The sequence below is a fragment of the Megalops cyprinoides genome, chromosome 10, assembly GCF_013368585.1.
Source record: "Megalops cyprinoides isolate fMegCyp1 chromosome 10, fMegCyp1.pri, whole genome shotgun sequence".
NCBI lineage: Eukaryota > Metazoa > Chordata > Actinopteri > Elopiformes > Megalopidae > Megalops > Megalops cyprinoides.
The window spans coordinates 302,501-315,000 of record NC_050592.1 but is presented as its reverse complement, the minus strand read 5'-3'; the positions used below and the strand labels follow the sequence as shown (position 1 = coordinate 315,000).

The following is a 12,500-nucleotide window of genomic DNA, read 5'->3' as shown; positions in this document are numbered from 1 at the left end:
ACCACCCCCCTGAGACAGGGGCACACAAAACCATCACACACGCCCCAAAATTTAACAACAAAGCCGCACAACGCCTGACACTGCTGAGCTGAGGAAGACCTGCCACATAGAGCAGGACAGCAACTCGCCTCCCAAGCCTGTCTGTTCTGTCTGCTGACTAACGAAGGGGTCATTTTTACTGTTATTTCATTTATTCTCAAGAACAGTAGAACAACAGCTTGCACTGAAGGTAAGATGGAGGCATTCCCCTCACTGCTCGACAGGCCGACACCAGCGCTTTGATGCGAGCTGTCACCAGTAGCCAGTGAAGGGAGATCAGGAAGAGCGACACCGTGAAGCCGTTAGGTGCTGATATGGTGCAAGTGCTCGACTTCCTTACCCGAGACCTGAAGGCATTCTGTGCAGCTGCCCCTTCACGTACAGGAAGCGATTCTTCGAGGCCACATGGTCATATGTAACAGGCAGGACCTCACTGCTCAGACCCAACTCTGACACCTGGGACACAGTCAGGAAAAAAACATACTTAACCTTCTCAGAAAGACACAGCAAAAAACTACACCACAGTTAACTTCCTCAGTGAATAAAGACATCAGAGTCAACCCCTTCAGAAACACAGGAGGGAAAACAAGATCACTGTTCTTAAATTTACAAACTCACTCAAACACCACTAGACTCAGGCTGGACCAGATGCCTTCTCTGCATGTAGATTTTTCTTCTCACACTATCACACACACAGACTCAGAGACATACACTCACAGACACACACACACATACACACACACACACACACAGATAGGGCTGTGCCATATCGTATGGCCCATTATATACCGGTACAATTCCTCCCCATGATAAGAATTTGTCATACCATGATATTGTCGATATAGTTGATAACGTGTTTACATACGCGCCGCAATGTGGGCACCTCACCATCTCAAATGTAGAACGAGAACAAGCATGGCGAAAGGCGGAGTTCCAACCCTAGACGAGGAGGAAGAAATAATCCCAAAAAAAGGAGCTCCCTCTGTAATATGCAAGTGGTTCGGATACAAAAGATCAGATGTGAATCAAACGTCTGTGATTTGTAAAGCGTGTCAAAAACCCGTATCAACAAAGGGTGGAAACACATCAAACCCGCCACCTCAAGCAAAAACACGATCAGAACACGAGGACAGCCAGAAGTCGCACGAGGAGAATTAATGCAAAAGGGTGTTTTCAGCGCGTTAGCCAGTGGCACTTCCAACGATAAAAAAAGTAAACGCTGGACCGAACTGACGGAGGCGGAGGCATTTTGCTTAGCCAAAGACAGGTTGCCAATCCGAACTGTTGAGAAGGAGGAATTCAGACTAATGATCCAGAAAATGGAGCGTAGATACAACATGCCATCAAGGAAATATTTTTCAAAAACGGCCCTGCCAGCTATGTATGAAGAGTGTCGCGGTAGGTTTATATACCGTTTGGATGTTTTGCAGCATAGTTTAAGACTTGTTAAGTTTGCACTATTTAAACATTATTTGTACTTTTACAGAAAAAAAGTATTTTTACAACATTTCCATTTGTTTGTCCTGGGGTCAGATTATGAATCCTGCGAGTATTGGCGTTTGCATTTTCACTAGAATTTTAATTTGTGAATAAAATTCATATTCTATTTTTTAGCCTACTTAATTGGAATAGTTTAGTATTTGATGATGGTCAGGATTAAGTTTTACTTTTTTGGATCAATGTTTGTCTTTGCATGGCTCTCAGGACTGTATGCTGATGTAACTTGTGGCCAAAAACATAGTGTTGAATGGTGCCGTTTTCATATTGTCATTTATATCATTAACGCAAAAAATACCATGAAATATCATGATATAGTTTTAAGTCTATATCGCCCACCCCTACCACAAACACACACAGACACACACACTCACGTGCACACACGAACACACACACACACTCACACAGACAAACACACACCATCACATTCACAGACACTCACACACACACAGACACTCTCACACACAGACACACACACACAGACACACACACACAGAGACATTCACACAGACACACACACACACAGACACACAGACATTCACACAGACACTCACACATACACTCACACATACACTCACACATACACTCACACATACACTCACACACACACGCACACGCAGACACACACGCAGACCCACACACACACAGACACACACATACACTCTTACACACAGACACAGACACTCACACAGACACACACGCCCACACTCTTACACTCGCACACACGCACGCAGGCGGGTACCATGTTGAGTGTGTTCCAGCCCACGGGTCCTGCAGGCCGCACTCCCCTGGGCCCGTGCTCAAACACCGCCCCGTCCTGCCGGCGGGTGGAGCTCAGCCAGCCCCCGAAACGGCCGCTCCCCTCCAGCAGCAGCACCTGCGCGGGACACACCCACACGCCTCTCAAACACCATCACAACCGTTCCCATGGAAACGCAAGCACCACAGGAAACGCATTACCATTCACTAGTGGTGGGAAAGTGATATTGCATGTCAACTGATCATTCTGACTGTGTGCGCAGACAAACTGTGCAGATAACAACGTTTGCTTCCTACTGCAGATACTTCTTAACCCTTGTGAGAATGCAGTGGGCAGTGTTTGGACAGGTGATATGCGCAGTGGGCAGTGTTTGGACAGGTGATATGTGCAGTGGGCAGTGTTTGGACAGGTGATATGCGCAGTGGGCAGTGTTTGGACAGGTGATATGCGCAGTGGGCAGTGTTTGGACAGGTGATATGCGCAGTGAGGCAGAGTGTTTGGACAGGTGATATGCATGGGTGGGGGCTGTGGGAAAGAGTGGAGGGGGGGGCTGTGGGACAGAGAGGGGGACAGAGGCCGAGTGGGGTGGCTGTGGGACAGAGAGGCCCCTCTCACCTTGGACACCTGGGGGCTTTTGCTGAGGTGGTAGCAGGCAGACAGACCCCCTATACCCCCCCCCAGCACCGCCACTGTCTTCTGCATTCAGCAAGGAGACACCCCGAGCTCCACACACTGCTGACCTGTAGGGGTTAAAAGTCAAATCAGCCACAGAACATAACCCAGACAAAGAAGAGAACCACCCTAACAGGAGCCAATACATTCAAGCAAATATACAATCTTACAGAAACACAACACAGAAAAGCCCAAAAGCATCAGTCAGTGCGCCACGTCAGCAGGTTTTACAACGGAAACTTTAGGAAAGCCTGAAGTCCTCACCGAGCAGACAGCTCATCCACTGCAGCTTCAGTGCTTACTTTTAGCAAGTGAAATAATTACAACAATCAAGAACCGTAACACAGGAATGTAAGAAAGGCAAACGACAGGAAAGGGGCTGAGACAAAGCGGCAGGAACAGCATGATGAACACAGACAGCTGTGAATATCACCAACACTACTGACACTACTGTTCATTTTAAAGCAATCATTCATAAACTGTAGCGAAACTCGCAGTGAGTGAGCGCTGGGCTGGGTCACCCTGTGGCCTGCTGATAAGGCAGAGAGCCCCTGTATCACCCCCGAACTGCCCCACCTCCAAACGGCAAGCGCTTCGTAGCATGAATGAAACGGCCTCTCCCTGCTGGCCGTTAACCCAGACCCATGAGTGGGGTGTCCCTCAGGAAAACTGTGTTGCACATGACTCTTGGGTAACTGGCAAAGTAGTCAGTTTAGTGGTGTTCATATTAGATCACTGCTCTGTTCATTGGTCCAACACGTGGCATTTCTTGGTTTGGCGTGGCAGCATGAATAGGTTTTACTTGGGGAGGATTTAGGTTTGTGGCTTGTATGTTACAGTAAAACCCAGTCATGCTACGACAACAGGGCAGCAGTCAAAAATAAAGGATTTTTCCGGAACGGCCCGTGTCAATGTGTGAGGCTTCACAGAGACTCTCAGAAATATTTCGCAAATGTATTTCGCATACTGGTGAATACTGGCCCATAAAACAGACGCACAAAATCTCAGGTTTTAACGCAATATTATATACGGGGAAGACGGGAGTTATATGCTGTTAATTAGCAAAACCGTGTTTAAATACAGCGATACAGTGGAACAACATAAAGCTACGATGACATCGAATGGAGCGCTATCTGATATTTTATAAGCAGAAACACACGAGCAGATTCTGTTTCCAGTTACTCAGCTTGCTTGCTAACCTGCAAACTCGCTATGGAACTGATTAAAGGGAACAGTAATACACTAGGTAAGGTGAACTGCTGCTGGTTTGATGCATAGCGCTGGTTATTTTACTGATCATTATTTTACTGATTTTACTACCGGACGTTAGCGAGCCTAACAACGTGAGTTTGCTTCCTCTACAGCTACAACAGACGGTTAACAGCTCAGCTAGCTACACAGAGATTCATACATGGAGACAATTAACACAATTCACATATTACAGAACAGAATTTACCTTTCTGTTCGTTGACTGTTAGCTGTTAGCTGGTAGCTCGCACTGCCTCTATGCGGTATGCGCATACGCAGCATGGCCGGCGTAATCATGCCTGCCGTCACGTAGCAGACGCGCAGCAGCCAATCAAACGCAGAGGAGGGCGGTGCCTGGCACAGACACGCCCCCTGTGAGGTCGCCGGAGCCGCGGCGTGAGCACCAGGCGGTCATGGGTTCGATTAGGGACGTTTCTAGCTGTCGAAAAGATCCGGGTCTAAGTCAAGTTTGCCTGAGGCTTTTCTTTTTTTCGAAGGGAGGTTGGCATCGGTAGGTTGGGGAGGTTATATCTACCTCTACAATAAATAAATACTATCACACCTTCGGGTCAAGTTCCGCTCTGTTACACAGTCTGTCTGTTGTTTTGCTATAAACACCTCCTTTCTCGGCGAAAATGTTCGGGGCTAGGCCTAAAATATTCTGCCCTATAGCCTCGAATGATCGGACCTAACAACGCCACTGGGTTCGACTCTTTCGGACTGTCAGACAACAAGAACAGCACAAGCACCGTTTTAAACATGAAACAAAATAAGATGGTTGGTTACTTTGCGATTTGTCCGACACTTTCTTAGTCCTATGAGGGCATCAAGCTAAAAAATAAACTTCGATTGAAACGATTCTATTTAAAGAAATATTCTGAACAAAATAAAACGAAAGCCCTAAAGTCACCAGGTAAAGCAAGCGATGCTTCTTTGTGTTAGGCCGGCTAACTTGCTAACGTGAAAGTGCTAGACAAAATCATTGTGTAGACTGGCCCTATCATCAGACGCAGTGTCCTAGTAAAGGCCGCTTTGATTCTTTTTAATGAACTGAATCATTTTGTTCAGTTCAGTGCGAAGAACTGCACATTGTTAGTGGTCCACTGGAATCTGTTAAATGGACACATGCTTGTGACAGGCTCAACAATGTATATGCGTTTATTTATTTATTTATTTATTTTAAATCACTACATTTCCACACAAGGAAATTCCAGACTTTACAACTTCATCTACATTTGCACAAGGAGAAAAGCACAGCCCTTATAAAACAACCAAAAAAATGAAAGTACGATTTATCTATACTGATGCAAAACAGAAAGAATTACAAGGTGTAAACTCAGTATCACAGCTGACAAGTCAGACAGAATGCCAGCCTGAAAGAAAAACATGAAAATTAGCACTGACTTTAACTGTGCATCCGGTTACTGTGTTTGCTGTACACATTGCTTGTACATTGAGCATCACATGCGTTAGATCACAAGACCACACATGAGGAAGTGTCAGCGCTGCCTCCCCACACTTCCTGCTCCAGCAGCTTCGTCACGTAGCAGGCAAAGGCAGCCCTCCTGAGCCCGGGCACGGCCCTGCACAGCTCCCGCTGAAGCTGCGGCAAGTCCAGGATTAACTCCTGTCTGACCCCCATCTGCCTCAGAGCCTCCTCACTCCCCTTCCGCACCTCCTCTGACACCTCCTCACTCTCTCTCCTCCCCTCCTCCGGCACCTCCTGACTCTCCCTCCTGACCTCCTCTGACACCTCCTGACTCTTCCTCCTCACCCCCATCTCAGCCCTGTGGGAGAGGAGCATGTAGCAGGGCCTCCTCAGAGCCTGCACCCGCTGCAGCAGCTGCAGGTGCTCCTGCTGCAGTCTGTGAGACCACACCACGATGTAGATGTCACAGGATGGAGAGACAGTCAGCTCCCCGTCCTGCGCTCTGCCCTGGAGGTCCCACAGCCGGATGTTTCGGAGTGGGTGCTGGGGGGTCTGGGGAGTGTCCAGCAGGGCCTGGGTGAGGGCCATGTCCCCCCACACCCCCACATGCAGCTGGAAGTGCTCTAGGGCAGAGAGGAGAGCCAGCAGCCGGGCGGGGCCCTCTGTCAGGCTCCTGCACTGCATTAGCCGGGACACCAGATCCAGGTCTACACAGCGCAACTTCTCTGCCCGCAGCACTGAGCCTGAAGGCCTGCAAAATATTCACATGGTTTTAATAAACTACTCATATACAGAAAGGATCCATATCAACTAAGCAGCAGTACTGAAATGTAATGTTAGTTTGGTTAACGTAATAATTTTATACAACAGTTTTCTAACAGGAAGAAGTCCTCATATTTCGCGACAGCGGCTAACAGCAGTTTTCAGCTCTGTGGAGTGATGAGTCCTCTGCCACTCTGCTGCCAGCAGGGGGCACTGTGTGACAGACTCTCTCACCTCCTGCTGTGTGGCAGTGGTCTGGGGGCCCTCGTCTCGGTGCTGATGTCCAGCAGAAGCTGGCAGAAGGCCTTCTTCTTCAGCTCCGGCAGTACGGCCGCCATCATGCCACCCACCTCCCCCAGCTCCACTAACTCACACCTCAACCCCCCCCCACCCAGGCGGACAAAAAGGGGATTGTGGGTACCCAGCATCCACCAGGGGTGAGCGGCGGAGGCCGCGGCGCGCTGCAGCCGCGCGTGCCTCTCTCTCAGGCGCTCCCAGGCACAGGTTTGGCAGGCCGCCGGCGCGCAGGTGGGCACTGCGTCCCCCTCCCGCCCTGCCCGCACCAGGCACAGCGGCTGGCCGCGCTCCTGCAGCTCCACCGCCAGCCCCAGCTGCTCCTCCCGCCACCCCACGCACGTCAGTACCACCAGCACGTCGTACCGGTCCAGCCGCGACGCCGGGGGGGGCTGCGCTCTCACACACGAGGGGAACATGATCTGGACGGTCCAGATCCGAATGTTTTGGATGTGGGGGTGCAGGACCACGGGGGAGGGGTCTGAGTTTCCCCTGCACGGGGTGCTATCATTCCTGTCATAGCGCTTACGCTGCTCATCCTTGGGCTGCGTGGCCTGCAGTTCTGACCCCACTTTGGCCTCCACTGTGTCTTTCTTTTCCTCCTCTATCCTCTCATTCTCTCCCTCACTTGTGTCTGTGTGCTCCTCCTCTTCATCCTCACCACTGTCCTCTTCCTCACTCTCATCCTCCTCAGGCTTGCAGAGGGCGCTGACCAGCCTAGCATTGGCCTCCCTGGTTCCCCCGGTAACTGCCACATCCAGGAAGAACTGGTCATACAGTTCCAACACTGCCCTCAGTCCATCCTCCAGTCCTGTCACCCGTGGCGACAATCGCCATGGTGCCAAAAGCTGCTCACACTGCTCCTCATTCAGTCTGTCCATCACAACTGACCTTCAGGGAGAGTGAAAGAAAGAGAGAGTAGGAGGAGATAATACAGAGAAAGTGAGAGACAAAAAAACTGGGAAAAACTGAGAGGCTGAGACAAAATTCTGAAGCGAACCTGACTGCTTTTGAACTCTTAGACAAAATTACACACCATCAGATAAAAATCAGAGACAGATCCTGACCAGGTACAGACTCAGTGAGCACAGCCTGGCCAGAGACAGACAGGAGGATAGCAGCTGTTCTGTGTAATTTTGTCATATTTATGTGATATGGATATTGTTTGCTTGTTTGAATTTCAGTTTGACAGAAAGACAGAGAGAGGGAGGTATGGAGAGGTGGGAGTTTTTGTGAAAATTTCGCCTGTTTTAAAATGATGCACAACTTGTCTAAAAGATGAGGCAATGGAGAGAAAACCAAAATATTTTCTTCTTTAAAAATGGTAAAAGAAGCGAAAGGAATAAAAAATAAGTTACTAGAAGCAGAGCAGAAGCGTCTGAAGTACTTTCTTACCTCCAGTTCAAGGCTTCTACAGGAGCGCCGAGTCCCTGGCTAGAAATGTCCCCCGGTAATCAGCTCCAGCGGACCGGGATGCGAACTCCACGCTGAGAAGCAGCGACTCTGCGGCTCCGATCTGTAACAAACCCGCTGTTTTACTGCGCCTGATCTGCATACCGGGTGCCGCCCTGTCCACGTGGAGAATCAACAATCTCTCTGTTTAATGAGTCCCGCTCAGTATGGCGAATATGCTGTTTTCAGAGCACCTGCAGTTTGCCGTGGGATCTCATGTTTATAGCATGGTGGTCTATAGCGAGCCTTTCTCTCCAGTATCGGTCGCATTTTAAGCGTCACTCTCGGCTGTGATGTTGCTGTTCTGGTGCTTATAAATACGTCAGAGCTGTAAACCATCACAAAACACAAGGGGTGTGTGGGGTATTTCTGACAGAAGAGTGCACCCATACTGCACCAAATCTTCCTCATCGGCAGCGTCCTGATCTCTAATTCATCTAATCTATTTTAATCTAAGATTACATTACATTACATTAGTCAGAATATTTACCGTGCAGAACTACATGGTCTGTATGAGGACCGCGCAATGGACTGACCGAGGGCACAGAGCTCACTGATGTTTCTTCATTACAGTTATTGATTCCTGAAGCAAATTTTCCTGGAAAGTTTTAAAGTAAAGCGTTTGAAATGACTTTGCCAGACTGCGCTGTCAGTAAAAAATATCCAGCAGGTGGCAGCACTGTTCGTACTTTCAATGACTTGAGGGAAAGTCCGATCCGTGGACGTCAGGATCATCTCAACGGAAAGCGCTGCGGTGTTTGCTTTACAGTGAAACACGTTTCCCGATGTATATGTTTTTATTTTTTACTGTTATCTCTTCGTAGTTCTAGTAGTATTAGTAGTAGAAGAAGAAGGGTCGTTTTGTTTTTCATCTAATTAAATCTTTGAAGAAATATAATGAATGTATATATAATGAATGAATATAAAGGTTCTTGAATATAAAGGTTCTTTCCCATGTGAACTACCGTATCTTTTATACAGATATATGAAAGATATATGACATATCTTTAACTATAAATTAAGTCAACAAGGCAAAAAGTTACAGCTAACACTATAAGTAGCTTGTAAATTATGGACGTCATTATATTATTGATAAAATAGGTTCCCTATATGACAAAAGTAGCGAGAATGCACCGTCAGCAGCACTTCCTATCTGGAGGCTACGCTGTACAGAAATAATTTCATCCTTGTTGAACTGGTACTGTTCAGAATCATCTCAGTCATTGTTATTTTATTATTAAAGTCTTAACCAATCACCGTACACTGTACAAAAATTGGCATTCCGTGGTCCGGACGTGCCCTGGTGACGTCATACGTGTTTAGACATAACCTCACCTGGAGCAGGTGCAAGCCGATACACGCGGATATCGCTGTGGGTGAAGCAGGTGTTTGTGTCTCTACAGCTAATATTGACTTTCGACGCCTCTCAGCCCAGGTAAGCCAACCCGCCGTATAATGCTGCTTGTGTGGAGAATTTCCCTCCGTACCTGTGTGTGGCGTGAAACGCACGTAGCGGAGCGTTATGAACCGTTAAATAAATGTTTTTTTACATAGACTGTGATATTTGAGATGGATGAAAGTAGTCTTCACTGGAGTGCAGGTCTCAATGTCCAGAACAGGCAATGGTGTTATGTGGAGTAATTCAATGCTTTGAAAAACTGTAGGAATCGATTTGTGGGTCGCATTGGACACAGGAGCAATATCACCACTAGTTTCTGCTCAGATTAATCGTAGAATCTACAGCAAATTGATGTTCATGAGTTGTAGCCAGCCTGTCAATTGATTATATGGGGACACAGGCTTGATCTGAAAACGCACTCTTTCTTATTTAGTTTACCTTATTTTAATACTATGAGACATAATTCGAGATTTTCAATGTATTAATGTATTTTCAGTATATTCAATGTATTATCCACGGTAGACCAAAACGAAAAGGCAGTAATTCTCACACTTCACAGGGTCTTTTACTCTTTCGCCAAAAATAGAGACCCCTGAACGCTCAGTTTAAAGACGTTTCTGGGTTTTCACGCCTTCATCTCGGGCTGCCGTGTTGAATGTGAGCAGAATGTGAAAGTGGAGAGGGCAAATGAGCCGCGCCCTTCGGCTCTGAGACTCCGCGGAGTTACGGACACGTCTATTTCTGCCCTGTTTTCAGCCGATACAGGACGGTCATGACTGACGGAGAGGGAACCACGGCGCTCATGGTCGTTGTTATCATCGGAAACGTATTCACTGCAGTGAGATTCACACCTTCATCTGATTCTATACCGGCAAAATGAGTTTTTTTAAAATACGTTTCATTGCAAGCTTTTCACATGAGTATATGTGAAAGAATACATGAATATCACAAATATGATTAAAGTATTTTTAAGCTCCTCTTCCTCCTCCTCCTCTTCCTCCTTTGGACCCCTCTCTCTCTGGCCTGTGCAGATGCTGGGTTTGGCGCTGTTTGCAGTGGCGATCTGGGTGGCAGTAGATGGGTACAACCTGTACCCCATCGCAGGCGTGTCAGGGAAGGACGACATATTTGCCGGGGCCTGGATTGCCATCTTCACCGGCTTTGCCTTCTTCTGTGTGTCTGTGTTTGGCGTCTTCGCCGCCTTGAGGAAGAGCCGCGGCCACATGCTGCTGGTGGGTGCAAGGAGCCACACCCCTCACCATCATCATCCTCACTCAGTATGCTGTGCATCAGGACTTAATGGAAATGCTTGTTGTTTGTCACCTTTCTGCAGTACCTCATCTTAATGCTGATCATCTACATTTTCGAGTGTGCCTCGGCCATCACCGCTGTGACTCACAGAGACTATGTGAGTGGAGAGAGACTCTTAAGCCTCAAACATATTAAAGGAATATACACCTGCAACATCATACGCACACACACACACGCACACACGCACGCACGCACACGCACACACGCACACGCGCACGCACACAAAACACCTAAAGGGCAAACTGAAATACAATGCTGGAAATGCATTCATTTTAAGATCATGTACACTTAAGGAGAGCTTTGGTTTAAATCTGAGCTTTGGTCTGAAGCTGAGCATTGGTTTAAATCTGAGCTTTGGTCTAAAGCTGAGCAATTCTTTAAATCTGAGCTTTGGTCTAAAGCTGAGTGTTGGTTTAAAGCAGAGCTTTGGGTTAACACTGCAGGTCACATGCTTTTCTCTCCTTTTCTCCCTGTCCTCCAGTTGGTTGGGAACAGTAACCTGGTGAAGAAGCAGATGCTGCAGTACTATGCAGATGACAGTGATGCTGGAAGGCAGATTACAAGCACGTGGAACAGAGTGATGGAGGAGGTGCGACCAACGCTCAGACCAACACTCACCCCTGACAAACAGCAGTCAGCGATCACACTCACACACACACACCCGATTCCTTACCCAAGGCCATTTCCAGTGAAATGCAGTTTCCCATTGGGAGGAGCCTTCACTTCCCTTCACACACGCACACGCCCCTTGGAAACATGATTTTGCTCTGCATTGTCTGAAGTACAGCCTGATCTGACACGCCCTGTTCAGCGCGTCCCAGGTGTGAGCAGAACAAAGGCAGGTGGCCCAGCCAAACCGGTCTGCAGGCCCACAGAGCACAGGGAGTGTTCAGTCACTGAACGCCAGGGAAACCTGGCCTGTTTGTGCTGACAGAGTAGGAGCATTCACACTGCATGAGTAACACTGTGCAGCATTAACACTGTGCCATTAACAGTGTACTTAGTATAGTTATGATGAAGGAATTCAGAGACTGCAGGTTACCATGAACTTTCATAACTTTTCAATTCCCAGCTGATTTACACAAGGCTTACCACAGGATGGCGAGTGATGACTCAAAAGATGGAACAATAATAATAATAACAATAATAATAATAATAATAATAATAATAATAATAATACCGCCAGTGTGTTTCCCCATTTTGCCACAGAACACTCACCACAAGGCAGCTGGTGTGTAGAGGGAGGGGTTATTATCCAGCCAAACGGGGATTTTCAGATTGTGTGAAGGGGGATTTAGCTTGGACACAGGCAACCCTCTGCTCAGCAGCGAATGACAGCTGTTTTCTGAAGTTTCAGCTCAGGTGTTTTCAGGATACTCTTAATCTAAACGAGCTACTAGTAGGCAAATCTGCACAGCTCTCAAGGGTAACAGAGCTGCTGTTTGCTTTAGACTCCACATCTTCACAGAACCAACACTTGGACCACTGACCCCTGTCCTCTGGCCCACTCCTCTTCCCACAGGTCCAGTGCTGTGGCACAGATGGCCCTATGGACTGGATAACCTACACCTCCACCTACAGCACCAAATTCGGCACCACCTACCCCTGGCCCCTCAACTGCTGCAAGAGGAAGAGCA

The 12,500-nt window shown here is 47.8% G+C and overlaps 2 protein-coding genes across 2 annotated transcripts in view; one reads left to right on the top strand and one right to left on the bottom strand.

The window, feature by feature from the left end:
* The window catches only part of ppox (protoporphyrinogen oxidase), an 11,143-nt gene extending 6,657 nt beyond the window's left edge, over positions 1 to 4,486 (bottom strand). The window contains exons 1-5 of the mRNA XM_036539181.1: positions 4,425 to 4,486; positions 2,912 to 3,036; positions 2,279 to 2,413; positions 380 to 495; positions 1 to 9 (exon numbers count right to left, since the gene is read on the bottom strand). The exon at positions 1 to 9 is cut by the window's left edge and continues 124 nt beyond it. Of these exons, the coding sequence (XP_036395074.1) occupies positions 1 to 9; positions 380 to 495; positions 2,279 to 2,413; positions 2,912 to 2,998 (347 nt within the window). The 5' untranslated portion in view covers positions 2,999 to 3,036; positions 4,425 to 4,486. The remainder of the gene's footprint in view (positions 10 to 379; positions 496 to 2,278; positions 2,414 to 2,911; positions 3,037 to 4,424) is intronic.
* Positions 4,487 to 9,518: 5,032 nt separating this feature from the next.
* Positions 9,519 to 12,500, top strand: part of upk1a (uroplakin 1a) — a 4,003-nt gene continuing 1,021 nt past the window's right edge. Inside the window, exons 1-6 of the mRNA XM_036539510.1 lie at positions 9,519 to 9,588; positions 10,309 to 10,390; positions 10,584 to 10,784; positions 10,886 to 10,960; positions 11,345 to 11,452; positions 12,386 to 12,500. The exon at positions 12,386 to 12,500 is cut by the window's right edge and continues 62 nt beyond it. Coding sequence (XP_036395403.1) covers positions 10,325 to 10,390; positions 10,584 to 10,784; positions 10,886 to 10,960; positions 11,345 to 11,452; positions 12,386 to 12,500 — 565 coding nt within the window. The 5' untranslated portion in view covers positions 9,519 to 9,588; positions 10,309 to 10,324. The remainder of the gene's footprint in view (positions 9,589 to 10,308; positions 10,391 to 10,583; positions 10,785 to 10,885; positions 10,961 to 11,344; positions 11,453 to 12,385) is intronic.